At 34.3% G+C, this 24,845-nt stretch overlaps 1 protein-coding gene across 1 annotated transcript in view; it reads right to left on the bottom strand.

Annotated features, from left to right (window-relative positions):
* Positions 1-1,450: 1,450 nt before the first annotated feature.
* Positions 1,451-24,845, bottom strand: part of LOC131045562 (beclin-1-like protein) — a 61,125-nt gene continuing 37,730 nt past the window's right edge. The window contains exons 6-11 of the mRNA XM_057979155.2: positions 17,950-18,108; positions 17,510-17,595; positions 8,462-8,527; positions 3,401-3,550; positions 2,241-2,488; positions 1,451-1,888 (exon numbers count right to left, since the gene is read on the bottom strand). Coding sequence (XP_057835138.2) covers positions 1,866-1,888; positions 2,241-2,488; positions 3,401-3,550; positions 8,462-8,527; positions 17,510-17,595; positions 17,950-18,108 — 732 coding nt within the window. The 3' untranslated portion in view covers positions 1,451-1,865. The remainder of the gene's footprint in view (positions 1,889-2,240; positions 2,489-3,400; positions 3,551-8,461; positions 8,528-17,509; positions 17,596-17,949; positions 18,109-24,845) is intronic.

Below are 24,845 nucleotides of genomic sequence, written 5' to 3' on the forward strand. Positions count from 1 at the left end.
TTAATTATCTCACTAAATAGCAACTTAAATGGTAGAAGAATCTTAATCTAGTAAGTTTCAATAGTTTCTAAATATCTTGTTAAAAAATTGTGTGGTTAATTATCTCACTAAATGAGGCAACCTAAATGGGAGAGATATCTTAATGTAATAAGTTTCAGTGGGGTCTAATTAGCTTGTCTAGCAAAGGTTTCTATGTATATTGTAGAAGCACGACAATCAATCACAAAGTTGATACAATTCATAAATTCACAAAATTGTGAAAAATGTGATATTTTAACATGTGGATTGATGTCAAGAATACAACACAAGGTTTCTACTAAGAAGAGTTTAATGACTTGTAAATGAACACCGATCTTAGTGTGGGTACTTACTAAGAAATTTTCACATGATAAGCTATGTCAAATCTATGTATCCTATCATTATCAATTTGTATTAAAAAGTTCAAAAAAAACAAAGCATTCATTACACTATCATCAAACAAAACTTGTAGACAAACCACCATGCTAGCTAATTATACCATGATTTTAAAATTGAGCATTTAAAACCCTTTACATTTATTGAATTTTTTATGCCTTAGCACGCAGACATCATAGGGGTAGGATATACAAAGTAGATTTATGAGTGAAAATCATTAAGTTGAGACATTTACAAGGCAACAATTATCCTATTTATGTTAAATGAGTGAAAATCATTACAAGTTGAGACATTTACAAGGAAAAATTCTCCTATTTAGGTTAAATGAGTGAAAATCATTACAAGTTGAAACATTTACAAGGCAACAATTCTCGTATTTATGTTAAATTGCCACAATGACATTAAATGAGAACTTTTGCCATCTTAAATCACTATATTGCTAGTCAATGTAGAACATAGAAATCTTATTTTATTTTTGTTTTGGATGTATAATGATAATAGTGGAATTAACATGTACACTTTTTAAAATATTTTCTAGATTTGCATTTTTATGACTGAATTATTTATTTTCCCAAAAAATATAGATATGCAACACATTTCCCTCCTAAATTTTTCACACTTTCACATAGGATTTTGCTTACCCGACCTTGTTACTTGAGATTGCTCCAATAAAGCCTCTTTTTTGCTAGGCTAATTTTACTTAATTCTCATTCTTGCTTATAAAAGGGCAGCAAACCCATTACTTTATGGATTTTAAGATTAAATCGCAGTTCAGTGAAGATTTCAATATCAATTTCGTTTTTGCACAAAAAAAGATTGTTACAAAATACAACTAAGATTGAAAAAAAAGAAAAATTGATATTAGCGCTGGTCTGAATTGCTATCCTAAAGAAAGGTTAGTTATTTTTGCAAATTTCCCTTATACTTTGGATTCTTCAAAAACCAAGTTCAAAGTAACAAGCTTCATGCAAGTAAATGAAATGTATCTTGTAGCTGGTTGATTTCATAAAATAGAAACAAGACAATGCAAGCTAAATGCTATAACTCGATGTTTAATTTCTTAATATTATCGTGTTGTAACATAACTTTTTTTAAAAGACGAGAATTCGATATGCTTGCTTTGTATAATCTCATCCATTTAGTGTAGTTTGCCTTTCCTTCATTCGTATGTTAAAACATTTAAATTTACTCAAGTTAGGTCTCCTACATAATGGTCAACTTCTCATCCACTTAAGGATTTCAGCACCTAGATAGCTCTAACAAATTAATCAGAACTTAGATGGAGAAATAATGTCAACACTGGAAAGAAGTACCAACCAAACATGATAGATCTCACATCACGCTTCAGTGTGTTCATACACATAAAGCAATCCAAGTTAGTCCTCTGATAGTTGTCGATGTAGAGGAATTTTTAACCCTGCCCCTGAGAGAATTTGTACTTCTTCTTCACGCTATTTTGTATTCCCAGAAAGAACTGTTTGACAATTAAGAGGTAATCATAAATCATTCACGACTCAACGTAACCTATTTATCCAGTTCAGCATTAGACATGCAAATCCTCTCTTTTCTTATGCCAATCATTATAGATAATGCTTGTTAAAATCCTTTTTTAAATCAATTGCCATGCATAAAATAATGGAAAACTAGCCACCTTGAAAATGATTCCTGATTTTCTTCTCTTCGTGTACTAGGGGGTATATGAGGTAAGTATATGATTGTGTCTTCTGTGATGTATTGAGGAAAAAATTGGCAGATGAAAATGAACTTATATAGCTTAAGAACTACAAAGATCAACAACTAGCAACAAAGCTTCTATGATTTTGTACCAGTGTCATGCCGAGTGCGTGATGAACCTAGACTTTGTTTTTTAAGTTCAGATGCAACTTTTGAATGCACTGAACTTGCCCCTGAATTTGTAAAACCAGCACCAGGAGAATGGAAACCAAAATTACTAATAAACCAATATAGAGCCCATTTTAGATCACACAACATATACTTCAATGCTTTTGTCCAATTTTCGTGCTTGTTAAAGCTTTGAGTGATGGTGTAATTCTCCACTTTGTCATTTTCAATCCTGAAACAGAAATATTTAATGAGACGTTAGCATTTCCTCTGAAATGTGGTCATTTAAATTGTAGAGAACCATTTCAGCTTCACAGAAGACATGATGTAGAAACAAGTTTAGAATGTTTAAAATCAAATATGCATAGAAAAAATGAGTGCTCTAAAGAATTCAATAACACTATCGACATCCCAACCATTTTTAACCTGCATGAACTGATTGGAACAAAAAGGGGTAAAAGCCATTGAGATATGAACCTAAAGGAATTTTATAACTAACACCTTAATCAATATCTGAGTCCCTATATACAATAATACTCAAATAACTAGACAAATTAGTCATCCACAAGTTTTGTGGCAAACCCTCTAGATTTCTGATTTCTAGAGGTCATGAAAAGAAAAAGCAATTAAGTTGTCTACATTTAACAAAATAGCCTATTAGATTGACGTTTTAGGGAGAGGTTCAAACGCTCCTGGTAGTTAAAAGTTGATCTAATTGGTTTCCCACAAAATCTGGTACAATGTGAAAAAAATTCACTGTGACCAGATTATGGACATGCATTTGTCACAATTGTTGATAATGCATTTTATAGATAAGGTCATCCAAGAACATAAAATTTCAATCTAACTCGGCAAAAGATAGGGAAGGCTTCAATTCTATAATTAGCGGTGCCTAAATATAGAAGATGACTTCCTTTTATGTACGTATGGCAAATCTATATGATCTAAGCTAATCTAAAGGAGTAGATTAGCAATCAAAGCCATGGCCATACTTCTGACAAAAAAGATCAAAACAGATGTCAAACAGATGTTCGTAGCACACTAAATGCATAATAACAAAAGGAAGAAATGTATAAAGCCATGCCGAAATAAAGTTGAAGAAAACCATTAATTAATACTAAAAATTTTGTTGATGAAGGCTTGCCTGTATGGAAATTTAACACACTTGTCTAGTGCAACGTTTGCAGCCCTGTCTTTTGCATTTGCATAGTTCTCAAACTCCTTCAGACATGCTAAAAAGAATGTCATGGCTTTATCATAGCGAGTGCTCCAAAACAAGTTTACTGGACCATACCTGAAACCAATCACACCTCCATGATCAAACATCACAAATCACAATATGAAAAACATCCTTCATAAATGTTATCCAGGTTTATATGATTGTCATTCCATTAATCATTCTAAGAGACGGGTATATCGTTCAAGCATTAAACAAGAACATCATGATGCACACCTGTGCCTACATGCAATGCACTAGTCGAAGCATTTAATGAGCTTGTATCATATTAGACTAATTTACAAAGCACTGACACAGAAAGGCATAAGTGAAAATTGAATTCAATTACCTGGGTTCAAAACACAATGCATTACATAAAAAAAGTAAGATGTATTATTTGTAAAAATAGTGAAAACAACTAATTTTTAATTTTCATGATGTCAAATATAGTGAGTAGAGGTAAAAACAGATAGACTGCATGCTAAAAATGTCAATCATGAAAATTGCACGGTATTTTTTTAAAAACAAACTATTTTACTTTCATCTAAGAAGTTCTGTTAAAAATTGAGGTATACATTTTGTTATAAAGTCACCTTCATGACTTAGGTTTAGTAATTAAAATGTTAGTTTCTTTTGTTGTTAATTAAGAGTTAATTTCCCATAGGGTAGTGGGGACTTGGGAGAAGGTGTACAGGAATTCAATGCTTTGTAAGCATTTGCATGATACTCTGTGAAGGTAACACAAATGAGTAATAATATTATTTTCATATTTTTCTGTTATCTTTGAGAGCAAGATGACTCTTTAATTACTGGGCGATGACAGATAGGACAGCTACCACCTTGTTCATTTATGGCAAGCCATATATTTCCTTGAGCCGTGACAATTGAGTTGATTGGTGACCATTAAAAAATTGCAATGATGTTTTTTTCCTTTCCTTAAACAGTGATATTGTTTCTCTCCACTTGTGGCCATTAGGAAGGAAAATTGTTTGTCTTTCCCATGCAGGTGTTAAGAGCCACTTAGAACAGTTATCTAGGACAACCATTGAATTGCCAAGGGTAAACGTTGCAGTGATAGAAAACAATTGGTCTTCTAACCCTGGAAGAAGGGTAAGACAGTGTGCAGAGAGGAGGACAGTATTAAGGGTTGATTGACTAAAGGAGGACACTTCCAGTTTCTAAGTAGAAAGGGAGAAATGTGCAAAGTTTTTGTGAGTTACAAAGAGCAGAGTGGAGAACAGAGGAGACTCAAGGAATAACATACAGCTCTAATAGGACCATTAATCTGGCTAATCTCCATTTACTAACATAGTGAATGGAATACTAAATTGCATACCTTGCCTGGAGTTTTCACCCATTTGGATTTTCTCCAGACAAAATCCATGTCATGTGTGTTATGCTAATTGTGTGCCCTAATATTTTCTTAATTTTCTTTCTGTTAATCAAACACTTAATACTGCTGCAAGTTGATTAAATCTATTAGGGCAGATTACTGAGTGTTGTGAATAACATGATAACTTAGAAAAACAGTAATTGTTGCAACTTCAGAGTTATACAACCAGAGGTTAAAGGATCAAACACTACATACAAAAATGCCACAATAAAAAAAGAAAACAAAAGATCGGACAAGATAAAAGGTATGAAGCACTGGAAAAGCACAAAAGAGTTTCTAGTACAAGAGGAAAAGTGATTCATTGTGTAATGATTTTAAATGGAAAACAAAGGTAATCTGTCAAGCAGTAGTAACAAAGTCGGCAAAACTTCAAGAATTCATACCATGTGCTCCAAGCATTACAGAGACCTCACCAAGATTAATTGAATTTTATACTAAGTTATTGATAAAATAATCTTGGAATTGGCAACGCTTTAGAGTCTGGATAAGCAATGGCTTAAGATGCCCCAAACAATAGAAGCAACCAGCATTTTGAGGCATCAATGTGGTTAAGTATTGTTAGTTGTTCTTCAGTTTCAGCAAAAAAAGTTATCTTCTTCTGCCAGCTTTGCCACTATTCACAATACAGTCTTTACCAAGAACCTATTCTGTTTGATTTACTATACGTTCTTTTTCATTTCCAACTTTAGAAACTGGGCTCCTTTCAGAATATACATGCCATTGGAAAATTGTTAGCAGTCAGAAACACAATTTGTAATGTTCACAGACGCCACTATATTGTTTGCCACAATTATTCTCTCCTAGAATTGAGTGAGGTGCTCAAGTTTTAAGTGGGGAGATGACGATGTTATTATTGTTAATTGTATTTTGATAATAAAATTAATGAATTGCAATAGATCATCATATTAGTTTTGTCAAATGGAGTGGAAAATCAGCAGAGCTTTCATAGCAGAAAAGAGACCAGTGTTCAAATCTTCACGAGACATGTTACATGATTGAAAATGTACAAATATTGAATGCCCAATCACGTAAACAATCACATCCAATTCTGGCTGTTGCATAACCCCTTCAGATAAGGGTGGGTGCAAATCCTGGATAAAATTGACAAAAGAGATAACCCTCAATAATGGCATATAAACCAAAGGAAACAATGCAAGGGGAATTTGCCAGTAAAAAATATTCATGAGACATGTTACATGCTTAAATGTACAAATGTTGAATGCCCAATCATGAAACAATCACATCCAATTCTGGGCATAACCCCTTCAGGTAAGGGTGGGTACAAATCCTGGATAAATTTGACAAAAAAAATAACCATCAATCGTGGCATCTAAACCAAAGGAAACAATACAAGGGGAATTTGTCAGTAAAAAAAATTCATGAGACATGTTACATGCTTAAAAGTACAAATGTTGAATCCCCAATCATGTAAATCATCACATACAATTCTTGGTGTGGCATAATCCCTTCAGATAAGAGTGGGTGAAAATCCTAGGTAAATTTGACAAAAGAGATAACGCTCAATCATGGCATTTAAACCAAAAAAAACAATGCAAGTGGAAATTTGTAATGTCCCCTACTGCGGTTTGGTCAAATTTAACCATAATCAATCTATTTTCAAAGTACTTACGACTTGAACTAACTTGATCAAGAGTCAAGACTATCTTAACATGAATCAAATCTGGGATGTTCTATCCTTTCTTTAGTCTATCAAGTACTTGCTGTCTTACCATACTATATAATTAATCTTATTCTGAACCATTATAAATCCTTTACGTATTTATTAGTTACTAATTATATGAATTATTACTAATTTCTAAAGGTATTAAATTAATTATAATTATTATATTAATATTTATTATTATCAATATCTATATTTACAATCCTTACATTATTCCTTACTCTGATTTGGATATATATATACATAAATAAATAATAGTACCAATTATTTATGTATTAGCTGATATCCTTCTATATAATTTATATAATACTACTACCAACTTAAAACAATCCTAGTTAGTAATATGTGTACTGGCTGGTAATGGCAGACAGATCTGATGCATGTCAGATCCGGTCTGCCACTGTCATGATAATTGGTATCCTTATTAAATACATATTGCACTCTATGTTAATATTTCTATTAATATTAAATTCTGCATAGAAACATTATCATACTTCATTTAGTAAAATACATTGCCATGCATATCATCAAGGTCAAGGATGTTACTGCCTGTAACTTAATAGTTCTGATCTAATCTTTATTCTTAATTAGAACGCAGACATAACTTAATATTTAACAATTATTAGTTAATGAGTACTTGCAGCGTAATGCCCGTGATGTAATAATCTACTAGTAACTTAATGTTCTATTCCTTCCCTAATGCGGCCTGTAGTCACAACAATAACCTGTAAGTACAATTCAAACCATTGTATATTTCTTTGCAATCGCATGGTGTGCCAAAGGCAATTGCTCTTAGAAGAGCAATCCAACTGGAATAATAATATATATATAGCCCAGCATTTGTCAGTATATCCGATATCCTTTTCTGCTCTTATGAGCAAACCCATACTGGACAATGAAAACAAAACATATAACTTCTCCACCCTCCTCTTGGAATGAATCCAATTGGTGTCTTATAGTTTGCGAAGTGAACAATTACCTTGTTTGATTTGAGAAGATATCTCCCTTAACTCGGACCCTTCCATTATTGTTAGTTAGCTAATCAATATCGGTTATATGCATTAGTTAAGGTAATCTCCTGTTTGTCGGCTGGGTTCTTTCTTGATCATAAATGATATTGTAGGGATTGGTGGGTTCGGATCCTCCTTGGCGCAGATGTCTTGCCTTAATTGACTATAGATATCTTATACACGGCTTCATGAGTGTATAATCATTGGTATTCTCATGCATATTTGGGACTGAAGAGAGATATCTTTGCCATAGTTCGATATCTTCATATATTAATTATATTGTTTGCTCAACCCGTACCAACTAATTGCAATTCATTAACCTGTGTAGATTCATTAGTGGTATTTGATACATAGTTATTGGCTTCCTTATGGACAGTTGGATCACCTTATAATTATCTGACTTGTACCTTATCATTGCATATTCTTGGAATTATCTTTAATGAAATTTGTAAGAACATGGTATATGGATTATGGCAGGGACATGACAAAATTGCCAGTAAAAAAACCATTCTATTAGTTCTAGAAATAATGAAAGTGAACTCTGTAGATGCCATTATCATTTTTTTACCATCTCTACCCATCTGGAATAAACACCAAAAACCACATTATTTTCATGTAATTTGTGTTATTCAGCTTACAAAAATAATGAGGAAATGTTATCTAACAGCAACCTCTGCATGTCATTAGTCCATCATGATGTAGATATTCCAACATGAACACAACCATTACGTAGCACACAACCAATAAAATTGTCTTCAGGAAAGGAACATTCAAGCTACTGGCAAAAATTGCTTTTCTGTCAACTAAATACAATCTATAATGCAAAAATATATTATATTGCATGTCTCCTGTTCTGAACATTTCAAAATAATACAATCTAAAATGTCAAAGGAATAAATTCTTACAGTTCATAGATATTGTTTTTACTATCAGCCATGCGTGGATAACTTCCCATTGGAATAATCCGATATCTTTCATAACTGAATTAAGGAACAACAAGAAAGCTATAATCGAACAGCATCATTTAAGAAATTAGAAATATGAATTTTTTGCATTGATAAATAGTGAAGTAGCCTAAAGCATAGCATTAATCTCAAACATATAGTTATCATATTAAATTCTATAGTTATAGCAAATCTGCCTTCTAGGAGGTCAAACTTTACATATTTTGCACGTAGGTGGTGTGAAAACATGCTATCCTTGGTAGGTCCTTGAAATGGAGAGGTATTTGTGTGCCTACACATGATTTTCAAAAGATTATCAAGTAAGAAGTGCAATACATATTTTCACAAAAGCAGTGAACTGTGAAATGAAATTTATCCACCCAATTTGATAAAATCGTCAATTCAATAATGCTTTGGTTGTTGTCAGGCCAATAACCTTTGGCAAAGTTTGTAATCTTCTCTTTCGCCCTGCAGTGGATACAAGTCTAATTCAATCTATATTGCCAGAAGTGATTCTTTTAAGGAATATTACATTATTATTAGCTAGCACTCACTAACTACACCTATCCCCTCTCAAAAACTGATCAGCCTCAGGGATGGCATATTATCGTGTGAGCCCATTCTGAGACTTCATAGTTTGTCATGGATACAAATTGTTGATATTATGATACACTCGATTTCATTTTGCAATTTTCCAACTGAAGAACTCCTCATGAGCATCTCGACTCCCCATTTATAATCACTACAAAAAGAACACTAGCAAGCTTTGCAGAACTTTTACATTGCTATATCCAAATGGGTATATATAACATCGATCGCGTCTGTCATTGTCAACAACAGAACATTTTCACACTTCACTCTTGATATTGGAATGTACAATAATTTATTGAGTTTTAATAAGCTTACTTATGGGTATGAATTTAAAATATTATCATAGTTGAAAATGTGGGGTATTAACTTTTGCTTACAAGTTCATCAAAGGGATGGAATGTCTCCTTGGTAAAACTACCAGTCAACATTACATTCAAGAAGATTTCAATGATGCATAGATTTAAAACTCGCCAAGTACTTGTGAGATATATTACACCCCGAGTAACTCAACCTCAGCAAGGTCTACGCAAGTTACTTTCCCGAAAACTTGCCAAAACTCATGTGTCAGTGGAAAAACTCTCCTGTAGTCACATAATGACTCATTTTGACTATTTTTCTTTCATCTCTCACTCCAACATGTTGATAAAATTGTCAAAAACCCATCAGGTGGTCAGCCTCCTGCAGGGTTCTGCTCTGGTTTTAAAAGCAGATAACGGAATTTTTGGGCCTGTCTTTTTTGACAGATGTGCAGTGAACTTATTTTTTTTACTATATAAATGAAGGATAAACTACTTATGACTTCTCTAAATTCAGTTTTATGCATTTTTTAAAGATTAATTTACAAATTAATATGTATTTTAATGTTCCAAACTTTTTCTGAGTCTAAGTCAATCTCAGGTCTGCTGAGTCCAAATTTTTTATCATGCAATGATGGTTCTTTTCTAAATATATCCATTTATATTACTTCTTGATAGAAAACATGCCAAGAAACATTCCAAGTCCCAGCATCGTTTGAAGGCATTGGGGAAGTCAGCCACAAAGATTTTCTTCATATCTAGAAAGTGGATGGGTTTTCATTATTAAAAGTGAGGACAAAATACATAAGAAGCATCAATAGCACAAGAGATTGCAAATGAATCTACCATGAAGTGGCATTCAAACCCTAGCCATGTCAAAGATTTAGTTCATAATTGAAAAGACTTTTCTGAGGTCCCAATTTCAAATTCATTGCTGAAATCAGATTTTTTTGGGACTATGTAAAACTATAGTAAAAGATCCAGAGACCATGCAAAGGGCTACAATTATTTACTGTGACCTATTTTCATGTGAAATATCTTTTACTGATTTTTCATTGACTTTCAAGAGTGAACTCCTGTAAGGACACTTTGAGATGTACAGCTTGTTGCTATATATGCAAAAGAATGATTGGTTTGAATTGCCAGTTGGCTAACTAACACAACTTGCAAATTTAATATTTATGCATCAATTCCAGTGCTTGAAATGCAATATTCCCTTTTTATAGAGGTGTGTTTTCCAATTGGTTTGAAGATATTCTGTAAATAAGGATTCAATTGGAGATTTATCTTAGCTTCAGCAGTCAAAGTAAGAGTCCCTTCATATTTATATGTGTTGTACATGACATGTTCCCATTCAAGTCTATGCACTAGAGAAAGCGGGTAATATACATTATGAAGCGGTTTGTTTTAAGTCCTTAACTAAGCATCGGTTAAGACACACACCCGTCACCCATGGTTAGACACGTCTCCTCATTGATATTGTCCGCCACCCCTTGATGAAGGATCACGTTGCCCTTGAAGAAGCCGACTCTTCATGAAGAGTCACCGTGGCATGTATAAGAGGGATGCTACCTCTTTCATTTGGTGAATTTTGGAACATACTCCAATGGTGTGGAAGATTTCCTATATGCAGTTCGTGTTTATCATCAGCAAGTTCGTTCATCATCCACAGCAGATCGACTTCCATAGCAGATCGACTTTCATATATCTCAGATCGAATTAAATTATCATCAGCGAAATCATTCCTTGGGAGAGCGAATATACTACTTGTCAGATCGTATTCTTTCTTGGCTGATCAAACACATTCTTCATAGGTTGGATACATTAATGCTCGGGGGAGACGATAGCCGTATATATCATCTATGGTTGGGAGGGCAACAATGATCTGAATCATTGCCCGTGGTTAATCGAGCACACCCTACGATTACTGTGCATGATCATCTTCTTGTGATCCTAGCATTGTAATGAAATTCAACAAGAAATGCATTGGAAAAAAAATTAATACACATGGCTACTTTTCCAGCAGCTCGAGTCATAATCAGAAATGATCAATGTTGCATTGTGACTAAGGGCTTTTTCTTCTTGAGGCATCAAACCAATTATGAGGCAGGATAGAATGCAGTGGTATAAGGCCTTAATGTTGCCTATGTGCAAGGGTGTTGGAAGTAAATCATAGACAGGGATTCTTCGGTAGTCATCCAAGGTATTTTTAATAGGCTAGTGGTCGCTATTTTTTGAAGCCTTTTCTTCTTAGATGATGGATAATATGGAGGTTTGTGAAGAATTTGATAGGATAATCCTTTTTGAAAAGCCACCATAATTACTCCTTTCTCTTTGGTTCAGTTGGTGGCAAGTCCCATGTGTTAGTCATCGCCTGGATTTTATTAAAAAGCATCCAAGAGATCTAGTGCGATCTAGTTCATGCTTTTGAAGTAATCATGACTAATTAATTGCAATGTCCCCTTTTGGGATATACCTGATTTTGCCAAAAAAATATCAATTCCATCAATACAATTTATTTTAATAAAATTTCATAATTGCAATTCAATTTAGAAAAAATCGTAATTTACTAACATCCAACATTAATATCAAGGATCTATGATCATATACAAATAATCCCTATTGAAAACAAAATACCCTAAATTCATTTGTATCCATTTCATAGCTTGTTTCCAATAGCCAAACAAATTAGGAATCCGATGGAAAAGCTTGATAGGACGTTGGGAGACTGTTCTCCTCAACCAAGCCCAAGGGCACAAAATGAACTTCCGAGTCATCCGGCACAAAATGAACTTCCGAGTCATCCGGCCCCTTGGCCCACAAGAACGGCAGGACCTCCGGCCCATCCATCTTGGGGTTGGCATATTTGATGAGGGAATAAGTACTGATTGTGTTGGCAAATAGAGAGTTTCTCCCATGTAATGTCCTCTCTTGCCTTTAGTTCCTAGATACTTTCAGTTGTTCTTGGCTTCTCAGTTTTTTGCTAGGTCTATAAGCTGTTCTATTATGCTTTGATGTTGGTTTCTATAGGACCCAATCTTTGACTTTCCATATTAATTAATTAAACTTTTCTGTTAGGTCAACATTTTGGCATGGTTAGCCGTGGGCTGGTATCTGTTTTGTATGGGCTTAATCCTTTTCATAGACCTTACGTTGTATGCAGTTACCATTTGCATGGGTGAGGATCCCAATAGGATCACTCAATTTATCCAAAACAAAAGACTCCACAAAGAAACTTTCAACATTTTTTAGACATCCTGCCATTTTGGTATCACATCAAGTTGCACTTTACAGTCCCTTCAAACAATTCTGGTCATTCATCAACATTAATATTATTTCTTTCTTTGCATCCATCTAGATTCCTCTGGGCATCGAATCAGTAGGTCTATAATAGTTCACATCATTAGCCCAAGGGTGTTGCCCTCATATGGCATATGACTTAGTGCCATTGTTGCCCCTCCAATATAGCATCTTCTATTCTTATAAATTTAATTGGAGATGGTCTGTCACCTCTAATTACCAATACTTCTAGTTAAGATTGTTCGTTGAAATAGAATTTAAAACAGAAGAAAGTACTCTTCTGGATTTACCTCTCATTCTCAAGGTGACAACTAGTTCATCTCAAAATATTTTGGAAAATTTTCCAGTTGTAATATTCATAATTTGTTTTATGCATTGTGAACAGTCAACAGAATTAACTTCATGGAGGAGCAGCTATGAAGTATTTCAATTTGTAATATTGAGCCCTATGTTGAGATGGGCTTCTGCTTTGGGGTGTGTTAGTAAACAAATTTGTATATATGAGAATTAATTACATTTAACTCTATCTGCACCTCCTTTCTCTGGTCTCGACATCTTCTATACCCTGTTTGGTTCCAGGGGGGCCAGATAGATCTTGTTCAGGAATAATTGTCATTGAATTCGATGAACTACTTGCTTCTGATTTGTTATTGTTATGTACATATACAATAGAAGTATGAGATGCCAAACTATCTCTACATGAGGGAATTGAAGTGGCTGTATTCTACTCTTGGACTTGAATTTTGTCAGCTTGGCCATGAGGTAAATCCTGAGGCTCATTATTTTCTGCTTCTTCCCTTACAGGCATTTCATGCATACCACTATTAACAATCATCCAAGGCTCCTCTACTCCATCCCAAGGTTCAGCCGAGTCATTCAATAGAAGCTCATATTCAGTTTCCAATTCAAAACAATAATAGACCTCTCCACCTTATATGGAGATTCTTCCTTTGTTTTTTACTTGTCGACAATACTCTTCATGAGTAAAGTGAATAGGAAGAAGATCGGCTTTGTTTCTAACACACAACAAGATCTCAAAGTTTTGGACATCAACTCCAAAAACCAAATCTTGAAAAGCCTCAAAGGATGATGAATTGTTCAGGTCAAATACCAGCACAAGTGCATCGCAATAATCAAGACTCGTCCACTTCACAAGAAATTCATACTTCCCATTATCCTCTAACTTGATATATTAGCCTTTTCAATCTTACATGAAATGACACTGCCAAATACATTTTCTCTGCATGCTATAACACAGTCAATTTTCAATCACTCTGTTTTTTGTTCATTGGCATTGTCAATTCTTTCTGCATATTCACTAATTATTCAAATCATACATGCCTTTGTTTTTGGTTCATTTAAAGTATCCAAGCTCTCGCAAAGTGTTACTGTGATTGATTCATAAGTATTAGGATAACGTCTATAAATATCCTTGATCACTATGATGACTTCTTGCACAACATAGTTAACTTAGATCTTTATCAATTCAAGCAATGCATTTATGCAATTCGATGACACAACGTTCAGTGGTAAGTACAACTTTTCTAACAAAATCAACATACCTTAACCTCATGTGAAGAATAGTAGGTCGGCGCCACAAAATAACATTTCCTTGTAATCTTAGTGCATTTCGATGTAATTTAGGTACTATGATCATGGCAGCTATGAGATCACATATCTGTTGAAGTATGTTATGAAACAGCTCCAATGGGCACAGTACATGTATTGTTGCCACTCAAAGTGATCTCCTTCTCAAACACACATCTTCAATAGCATTTAGAACATTTACAAACACAAACAGGGAGACCTTGCCTTACTTCTCCAAGGGTTAAACCAGTCTCTAACCGCAACTTTTGCACTTCGTTATTGTCATTATATCCCATGGGATGGTATATCTATCATTTGCATTTGCAAAACACATTAGCCAGCCTAGTTTTTAATTACTATTGACTCCTTAGACTCTGTCTGCGCTTTGTGGGCCACAATTTGATTGAAACATATTTATCTCTGATGTTCTTAAGAATTACACTCATCATCAACACGAACATAGTCTTTTCTCACCAATTTTGCTGCACTGAATTCCAATACACCCTTTTTATACTTGGCAATCCAAATGGGAGCAGTCTTAACAGGAAGGGTGCAAGGAAACTTTACCAAATATCCCAAATCATGGTAGCATCTCTATCAATGCTTCATCAAAACTAACTTTAAAAAGAGTCAGGCTTGTGAGTGGTTCTCATAACCACATCAGATACCAACGCCAGTTGCTAAACCTGTGAAGAACTCCAATAACTTTATCTCCTTTTGCTTTCTGTACTTTCGAAAGTGACTAGCAGGTTTTGGAATTAGTTTTGAAACCATCTCAGGACACTGAAATTGCTTTATTCTTGCAGTTTTATATAGCATGATGAGGGAACAAACCCACTTCAAAACCAATTAATATATTGATTGTCTTAATAAAGCTTCTTTCAGTACCACCTTCATCAATAGTTGTCGGATCAAAAGGGGGTTCTGACAACCGTGACGGACTCCACCCATAGTTATGAACTATCTCATGATTCTGTTAACACTTCACCCTGCCTTACTTCTATTCCTGAACTTAAATTATTTAACTTTATGCTGGATTTGCAACCACAATAATAATGGATGCTGCTCTTTAATAGTTTTTAGAAATTTTGATGTTGTTCTCCCCACAGTGATATATGAATGTGGGAGGCCAATATTTTTGTTGCTTAATACTCGGGGGCGAATGCAATATTGCCATTATCCTTGATTTTCATGATATGAATTACATCTTTAAGTTGATTTCTACCTTTTCTTGATACATATCGGTTTTGTATTCCATGAGTGAAGAGAAATTCTTTTGTAAACAAATTTATGCCCAAACGACCCACAAATTATAAGTGGCATTTTTTATCAACCAATGTTGTCATTGATTAAGAGCATGATGGGGACACTTATTGCAAACAAGCAGGATAGAAGCAAATGGAGGTGTATAGAAGCATATGACTAGAGATTTAATGGAACATGAAGTGAAAAGTTTAAAATTCTCTATGTTCAAAGTTGCAGGCAACAGGGTGTTTACGGTTTAGGGTTTAGATTTCAAGCTGCGTATTTTATACTTTACATTCAGACTGAAAGATATCATCTGGTGAAACCATCAAACTGAAAGTGCGCAGCCATTAGATATATATAATGTATGAACAAAATGTTTGTTCTTTATCAACTCTCCACGATGAATCTAAATGAAATGTATCTTTGTAAAACTAGAAAGTTGAATGATCTTAATCTTTTGGCATATGATGATTGATCAAATTCATGAATTTTTGAAGATGTAAAATAGACTCTGACATTTATTATTGTAAAAACCTTAGGGGCTTGTTTCTCAGTCCAATTACACTTCTGTTTCTTTGCCCATTTCACATTTCTGGTGACAAAGTCTTGTAGCATTTCTATTCCCATGAAAAATAGCGACCGACAATTGAATTCATTCCATTGTCATGATTAATTAGAGATACCTACGAAAGTTTCACTCTGAACATAATTCTATCTTCAATAAAATGACCTTACTTTCTAGAAGCTGTTCATCACAAAGAATACGGTTTCCTGAACAAACAAATTTATGTGATACAACTACAATATTCATTGTTGAGAAAAATCTATAGAAAATTCAAGAAACCCTCAAGTTAGAAATTGTCTTTTATGAAGGGAATTAAAAGGCATAAATTTTCAATCCCATGATATAGTATTGTATATGCACCACTCTGGAAAGAGAAAAAATACCAATTGAGATTGTTTACAAAATCCGATTATCATATGCAACAGTCACCACCTGAAAAACATGTGACCGTTAAGAAATGGAGCAAAACTCCACAATATATTAAGGATACGGAAGCTTGCAGCCACAATGCACAGCCACCATATGAAGCAAGAGACATGCTTGACCCCATTCTGCATTTATTTCACCCCATCTCAAATTATTTTGGAAAATTTCCTATTTGTAATATTCAAAATTTGTTTTACAGTGTGAACAGTCATCGACAGAATTAATTTCATGGAAGACCAGCTATAAATTATTTCAATTTGTAATCTTAATCCCTCCATTGAGATGAGCTTTTGCTTTGTGGTGTTTAGGGTTTAGGGTTTAGATTTAATGCTGCATTCAGACTGAAAGATGCCATCTGGTGAAACCATCAATCAATAGTGTGCAGCCATAAATTTATGTTCTGTGTGATCAAATTGTTTGTTCGTTATCAACTCTCCACGATCAATCTAAATGAAATGTATCTTTGTACAACTAAAAAGTTGAATAATCATAATCTTTTGGCATATGACGATTGATCAAATTCATGAATTCTTGCAGATGTAAAATAGATTCTCAAACATTTATTATTCTAAAAAGCTTAGAGGCTTGTTTCTCAGTCTAATTACATTTTTGTTTCTTAGCACATTTCTCATTTCTGGTGACAAAGCCTTGTAGCATTTCTATTCCCATGAAAAATAGCTACCACCAATTGAGTTCATTCCATTGTCATGATTTGTTAGAGATACCTATGATAGTTTCCTGCGGAACATAATTGTTGAGAAAAATCTATAGAAATGAAAGAGATCCTCAGGTTAGAAATTGCTTTTTTATGAAAGGAATTAAAAAAGCATAAATTTTTGATCCCATGATATAAAAATTGCATATGTACCACTCTGGAAAGAGAAAAAATACCAATTGAGATTGTTTACAAAATCTGATTATCATATGCAACAGTCACCACATGAAAAATTGTAATTGTTAAGAAATGGAGCAAACACCACAATATATTAAGGATACGGAAGTTTGCAGCCACAATACACGGCCATCGTATGAAGCAGGAGACATGCTTGACCCCATGCAGCATTTATTTCATCCCATTCAACCTGCAGGATGTGATCCACACAATGAAGTTTCTTCTTTCAGTGTTCTAATCCCCGAAAATTGCAAGAAAAAAAATTCAAGCCATGTCAATATAGACTATCTGAACCATTTATAACCTGGACTTCTAGATCATATTCTCTGGTTTACATACATACTGTAATGGAATTAATTTGGATCTATAAACCTTACCTTAAAAATTTACCTTCATCATAAATAAATGTTCTGAATCACTAATTGAATGAGATCTTAATAATAGAGTGTAAGACCATATACAAGAAACAGAACTTATATCAACCACCATCCATCCAATTGACTATGCTTCAGAATTTTAGCTTTGCTTCTAGAGGTGAACTTACCGGTATCTTAGGAAGCCGACCTAATCTGAAGTTGTTTATTGTCCCAAAATCACCATCATGCCAAATGTGAAAAGCATCATTCAATACATTTGTCTGTTTTAATTGTTCTAGCTGTGTTTCAGTGACTTCTATCTTTGCTAAAATGGCATCACGGTCTTCCTAGCATATTCCAAAAATAAAACAAATAATTAGCAATATCATCAGAAAACCAAAAATTGCACATATTTTTCCTTAAAGCATTCAACAAACAGCAGTCCTTAATGTTTCTCTAGTAATCATCCATATAAAGAGTCATTGTACTACCCATCTTGATCATCAAAATGCAATTGAAAAGTCTTCATATCCAATGGCGGTCACAATGTAGCTATCAAAACGAATCATCCAGACAAATAACCATCTTATGTGGTAAATAAAATAAAAACATCATAATCAATACTCTAGTCAGAAGGCAAGAAATTACATATCAGACCAGTGATGAAGGACAACACAACTCTTCTGAATATGCCTTTTATAAAATCTGGGTCATATTTACCATTGAAATGTCCTATTTTATTAGTATGTGGATCCCTTTTAGTTCCATCATTTGTATGTATTAAACAAAACTGAATGATGCTTAGCTTCTAACTAAGTGAAATTCCAGACTTATGGGAAGTAGGGAAAAAGGCAGAATCAGAGTTCACTTGTTTAACTACCACTCTCATCCTGCTTGGTGCTAATTGCCACAAGTTTCACATAGATACAAAATAAATTATAATCTTTCTACAAATTTCTCTGTCATAACTCTTTGACAAGGTAGCTGTACATTCCCCTATGAGCATTATTGGTTCCTGCACTGAACCTTTCACTGTGACTCAAATCGATGGTCATTCTGGCCCAGGGATTGATGCATATAACATCACTAGTCTTGTCTAAAGATTTCCTCATTTTGTTTTGTCAAATCCATGCTTCCTTGAGAGATCCTTTCCTCACAAGAAATTTCTAACTTCACTCTTATTAATTTGGATTTATACATTTCAGGGTTACCCCTTGTTTAGAGTTATATTTCTTTACTACTCAGTTGTCATAAACATAAAACTCAAGAACATATTCTACCATTCCAACTTTGATGGAAGGTTGGTGCCTTTGTCCCCTTGATTGTTGAGCGCCGCCCTCAGGGATTCACGACATGGCTTAACCACCTCCCGTGGTTTGTTTATCTCTGGTGTTTGTATTGGGCATTAACAGATCGATCTTTTGGCGCAACGGCAAACCTTGGGCCAACAAGTGGTATCAGAGCTCAGGTCACAAGTTCAAATCCCTTGGTTGTGCTGGGGGGGGATTGTTGGAATGTTGGTGCCTTTGTCCCCTTGGTTGTTCAGCAGCTTCAGCACCGCCTTCGCGGATGCGCAACATGGCTTAACTGCCTCCCGTGGTGTGTTTATCTCTGGTGTTTGTATCAAGCGTTAACAGGTTGATCTTTTGGCACAACAGCAAACCTTGGGCCAGCAAACTTAACACTTTTTGTCCTTCAAGTTTGCTGATTTTTTTACAGTGGTGAAGAATTACAAAGGCATAAAGTATGTTTGCTAAGTGCTACAAGAAACAACTACTTTGCACCAAGGAGATATAACAATTAAAGTTAGGCTTAATTTGAATTTGTATAATCAAGTGAAATCGCACCTATGTGCTACGACGAACCACAAAAATTGGAGCTTGACAAGGGCTAAATAAAACGGGATTGTTAGAAGAGCAAATTCTCTCATATATCAAAAAACAAGAAGCTGATGTTGTAAATGAGAGAGTAAAATTAAAATCTCCTCCTTTAGCAAGAAAGGATCATGCAAACCACCTATAGGGGCATTTCCAATAGTGGCTCCCCTACATTGCAGCCTTGTCTTTCCAAGAAGACAATCACACTCTTTCTTATAAAAAAGGCACATTAGATAAGGCATTTTAGAATGAGCCGAGGGAAATTGCAAATGAATATATTGCATGTCGCATTTATGCCAATGGGCTTCCTTCCAAGTGAGATACCTCATTGGTAAGAAATAGTGATCACAATCACTCAAAAACCCTTAAGGTTACACAGATATTAGGTATGAAATGGTGCACACCATCATAATAGCAAGGAAAAAAAACATTTTGTAGAGACACTACTACAACCACCCAGGGATATATAGACTGAAACAGGAATGTCCATCATTTATTATGGATGGAAAGATTGTACAAAATCAAATTTTAATTAATGTCATTGTAATATATGTCCAAAAGAGGGAATTTTTGTTAAGGTGGTTAATTGTGACAAGCAAATGAAGGGTGCAAAATTCATAGCCAAAATCTTCACAGTCAATAGATATGGTGGATGCTAAAAACGATATCCAACTCACAAGGAACAACACTAAAAAATGCAAGGCAATAGTTTAATTGGTTGAGATAGCATATGGGTACATATCTACACTACAAGTACATACCATGCACTACCTCAGCTTGGGCATGAAGATTGACACAAAAATTAAATAGGTGAAACATATATTGATAATGAGGATATTCAGAGGTATGTGACAAACCATCATATGTCATATGGCATCTGCAGGTTCTCCAAGTTGGAGCTATTGAAATAAGTGTATGAAATTTCATTTTTTCATATTACCTCAAACTTGCAATACAATTTTAATTATAAAATTGTATGACATCTTCTATTTTTAATTTTTATTTGTTATTTTTTACACTACATTGGGTTGCTAAGACTCTATTCGCATTGCACACAATCATCTTGAGAATTATGAACATGCAAAAGGCATTGAGTATCACAGCCATTAGCAAAATTGCAGTGTGTGGAGGCAAGGAAATGCACAAATGGCTCAAAAGGTCAAATCATTGATTATGGATGATGATTGGTCGGCTCTTACATCTTGAATTCCACTAACTCCATCATGAGTATGACGAAGTTTGTTGATAAATATCAATCTTGTTTGAGAAAAATAAAGGTCATAATAGCAATGAATGAGAATGACCCCATAGAAGCATTTTTTTTCAAAGGTACAAAAATCATAGTTATTCGTACAAACATTATGACCACACACTTGCATCTTCTTATGTTTGCATTGTCTCCCAAATATTGCAACATGATTTTTTTCCTTTGCCTAGGAAACTGGCACCATATTGAGACATTGAAGTTGTTGATGGCTATAAGACTACATTCCAAAAAATCTTCTCAAATTTAGATGTGGAGGATACTATTGTGGGTGAGTTTGACAGCTTTATCTTGTCAAATACTCATATATGGTGGTACCTCTATGGGCAAGGTTCTATTTTACTCCAACTTTTTGCAATCAAATTTATCACAAGTAAACATTTTTAATATTTTAACATTCTTACTATTCTTTCACAATGACATATTACATTTTATAATTACAAATATTGTATTGATTGTCTCCAATTTCAACAAGTTGCAAGTTTTTCTTCTGCTGGAAGGAATTGAAGTACATTCTCCTTTATCTACTCGATCAAAAACATCCAGTTGGCTGCAAGAAAAGCAAAATGTTTGATCTATGTGCATTTTAACTTGGACCTCTTAGCACATGAGCAAGTCAACTACAAGCAAGGGTTGACAAAGAATTGGGATGTAACCCTGGGTGAACTGATTTGGATGCAACTTTTGCACAATATTCTAGTCACTTTGCAGGATGAGGATGCTTCTACACGTGATGTAGCTACTGGGGGTGACACTGCAATTGCTTGTGGTTCAAAGAAATCAACTAATGACTTTGGTGCTATCAATGAAGAGCAAGATTAAGATTACTGATTGCATTTTGTATTGATTCGACATTTAAGGACTGCCGTACCCATACAAGGAGCCATACAACATGAGGATGGGTGTCGTACAGTTCAACAAGGCAGTCAAAGTGTGGGAAAAAGATGCTGATGTGGATATTGACTTCCAGCAGTAAGGTCAGCCATCAATTCTTATGAATATTTGCTTATTTTGTAATATCAATAATTTTCTGTATGAAATTTCTATTTATCATAGTGATTACAGGCACAGCAGTATGCATGTTCACCATCATATATTGCATACATTGATCAGTAATTTAATTCAGAAATTGTTATCTGCATTTTTAATTAAGCAGGATTTATTTTCATGGTCATTTATGATGCTCCATCAACATGCCATTGGAACACAAACTGTTTGACGAAATACCAATGTGAACTCTATGGAAAATGTCATGGTTTTGTGTTGGATTTAAATTTTGTGGTTTTAATATTATTAGCAGCAACTACCAGTATCTGCACTCAGAAATACTCCTTACCTGATTACATGCAAAGCATTTGACAAAAGGCCTGCATAGTGAACTGTGGGGAAATTGTAAATTTTGGTGTAAAAATGGGACAGTTTATTACAAAATCCACTTTGACAACCTGTATAGAGTAACATGAAAGATGCCAACTAAGATATTGGCACAATCTGATTGGTTGTTTCAATCAAGTTCTTTGACCAGCGAAAAATGGTTTGGTTTTCAATGCAAAGCTTTGTGCTTTTTGGATTTTTTGAGGTTTATGCTTGAAACCTTGACAATGTAGAAATGAATACAAGTGCAAATTCATAAAGAATAATTGACTGAAATTAAGTTACAGACTTCTGATTTTATTTAACAGCAATGAACAAAAATGGAAATAAATAATTATTTTTCAACAATCAAAGCCAATAATGGCCTACCAGGTATCCAGCACTAGGATTGAAGAAGAATTATTGGCCTGAATAGGTATAAAGAATGATAGAAGCCCTTCCAACTGCAACTAATAACTCCAATGAGCTTTATTCACCTACTGAATAATCATCTAAAACAAATTTATGAAGAAATCTTAGGTCCAGTACATATTCTAAAATCTTGCCAGGCAAGGTCTCCAAGAATGACCAATTTTCTCCACTAATTTGCTGACACAACTCCAGAATGATGCAATTCCTCCAACATAACCATTGACTTCTTCTCATTAGCTGCCAACAATGAAATTTGTACAATAAAACTGCTGCAAATACCCTTATTTTATTTTATTGAAAACTCCAGGCAAGATATGGTGGTGCAGCTAGCCTGGGAAAGGTACGGCCTGCTGATTGGGAGCATATGCTCAGATCCGAAATTCGAACCCCTGTGAAGTTGTAATACTCTGATTTTCTCTTGAATTTGGCCCCATGACCTGAAAAGAGCTTCCAATGAAGTCCAATATGCTAATAGATGTGAGGGTTTTCATCCTACACCTGCAATTTGGAGGTTTCCGACCCCAAATTTGCTCTAGAACTCTGCCAATATGCTGCAGACCTGCTGAAGGTAAAGAATTCTTCAAAAATCATCAAAGCATAATGCACAAATGAACTCCCAAATGCTCTTTTAACATTCCTCAAACCCTAATTCGAATTTGGGGTTAGGGTTGGACTATTGGCATCATAAGACATGTTAAAATGTTTATTTTTATTAAAAAAATACTTCCCCTAAGTGGTTTGACCCATTGAAGGTCTAATTCCTCATAAAAAGTGGCCATATTATTAAGTTATAACTTCTAGGGAAATGTGCCAAGGGGCCATTTTATAATTCATTATTAACTTTTATTAATCTCCTTTTTAATAAAGTTACTTTATAATTTTTCTAATTATAGAAAAGTAATTTTATAATGAATTATTATAAAGTCTATGTAACTTAAGCTCACCAAGGCCAAAAAGTGACTACGTATAGACTCCTCTTGGAAAAGCCAATCATCCCCTAGCCTTGTAATTGCCTGCGGAGATGGCTAACAAGCAAAACTATGCAACTAAGTGATCACATGAAAAATGGGGACATTACATAACATTTTATCTTACTCGGAAGCTGTGAAGAGCACACGGTTATACTAAGAGGGGGCAGGTGAATCAGTATAACAACAAATTTTACCAATTTATTTTTACTAATCACAATAGCATTATTCACTAACTTTCAACACTCGTGCACATAAGAACACAATAACACAATGTTTTAGGTGGAAACCCAAAAGGGAGAAAACCAAGGCAAATCAATGTTTTTATATAATTCTTCTTTTACAATGTTTCTAGGCACCAACCTACTAGAGGCACCAAACCCTAACTCTATTTGTGAGCACCAACCCACTGGAAGTACCTACTCCCACAATTTGTAGGCACCAACCTACTGGAAGCACCAACTCCCACTTCTAAATTTGTTTCCACCTTCTTGATGTTGCTGCTACAACTGATGATGGACAAACTTTTTTCTTCAATCTGTTATAATCTTCTGCTCAAATCCCCTGTAATCTGATCATATATCTGCCATAATGTGATCATACTTATAAAGATTGCTTTACATGGATTTCTGTATACAATCTGCTCTCCAATCTGCATATACTCCTTTCTTCGAGTCTTCCACAATTACTATCATAGGTCTATTTTTAAATCTGCATACTCTTCCTTCTTATATCTGCATTCCAACTCTTTTAATATTCTTCTTTAAATTCTTTATATGCAAATCTGAATATATATATTTTATCTTTTTATTCTTACATACCACTTATGTTTATTTCTAATTCCAAACTCTCACCATATATATCTCCGTATCTAAGAGTCATACCCTTTGTTAAGGAGACATATCCTTCACACATATTAATTGGACCCTTCACTAATTCACACCCTCTGAGAATCATTACCAAAGATAATAACACTTCAACTAGTGTTTCATTTATATTAGTTAGTCAAATCATGGCTTCTTAATATACCTTAATTGCTTCTTTTCATGGGTCACTCCTTTTGTTTAGAATTAACCACTACTTATCACTGTTGTCTTTAATATAAACAATGCCTTTTTAAACATAACAAATATCTTTGACTAATGTGATTTTTGATTGATAATAAGTCTTTAAAATGACTATTTGTTTCA

This window comes from Cryptomeria japonica, chromosome 10 (assembly GCF_030272615.1).
Source record: "Cryptomeria japonica chromosome 10, Sugi_1.0, whole genome shotgun sequence".
Taxonomy (NCBI): Eukaryota; Viridiplantae; Streptophyta; class Pinopsida; order Cupressales; family Cupressaceae; genus Cryptomeria; species Cryptomeria japonica.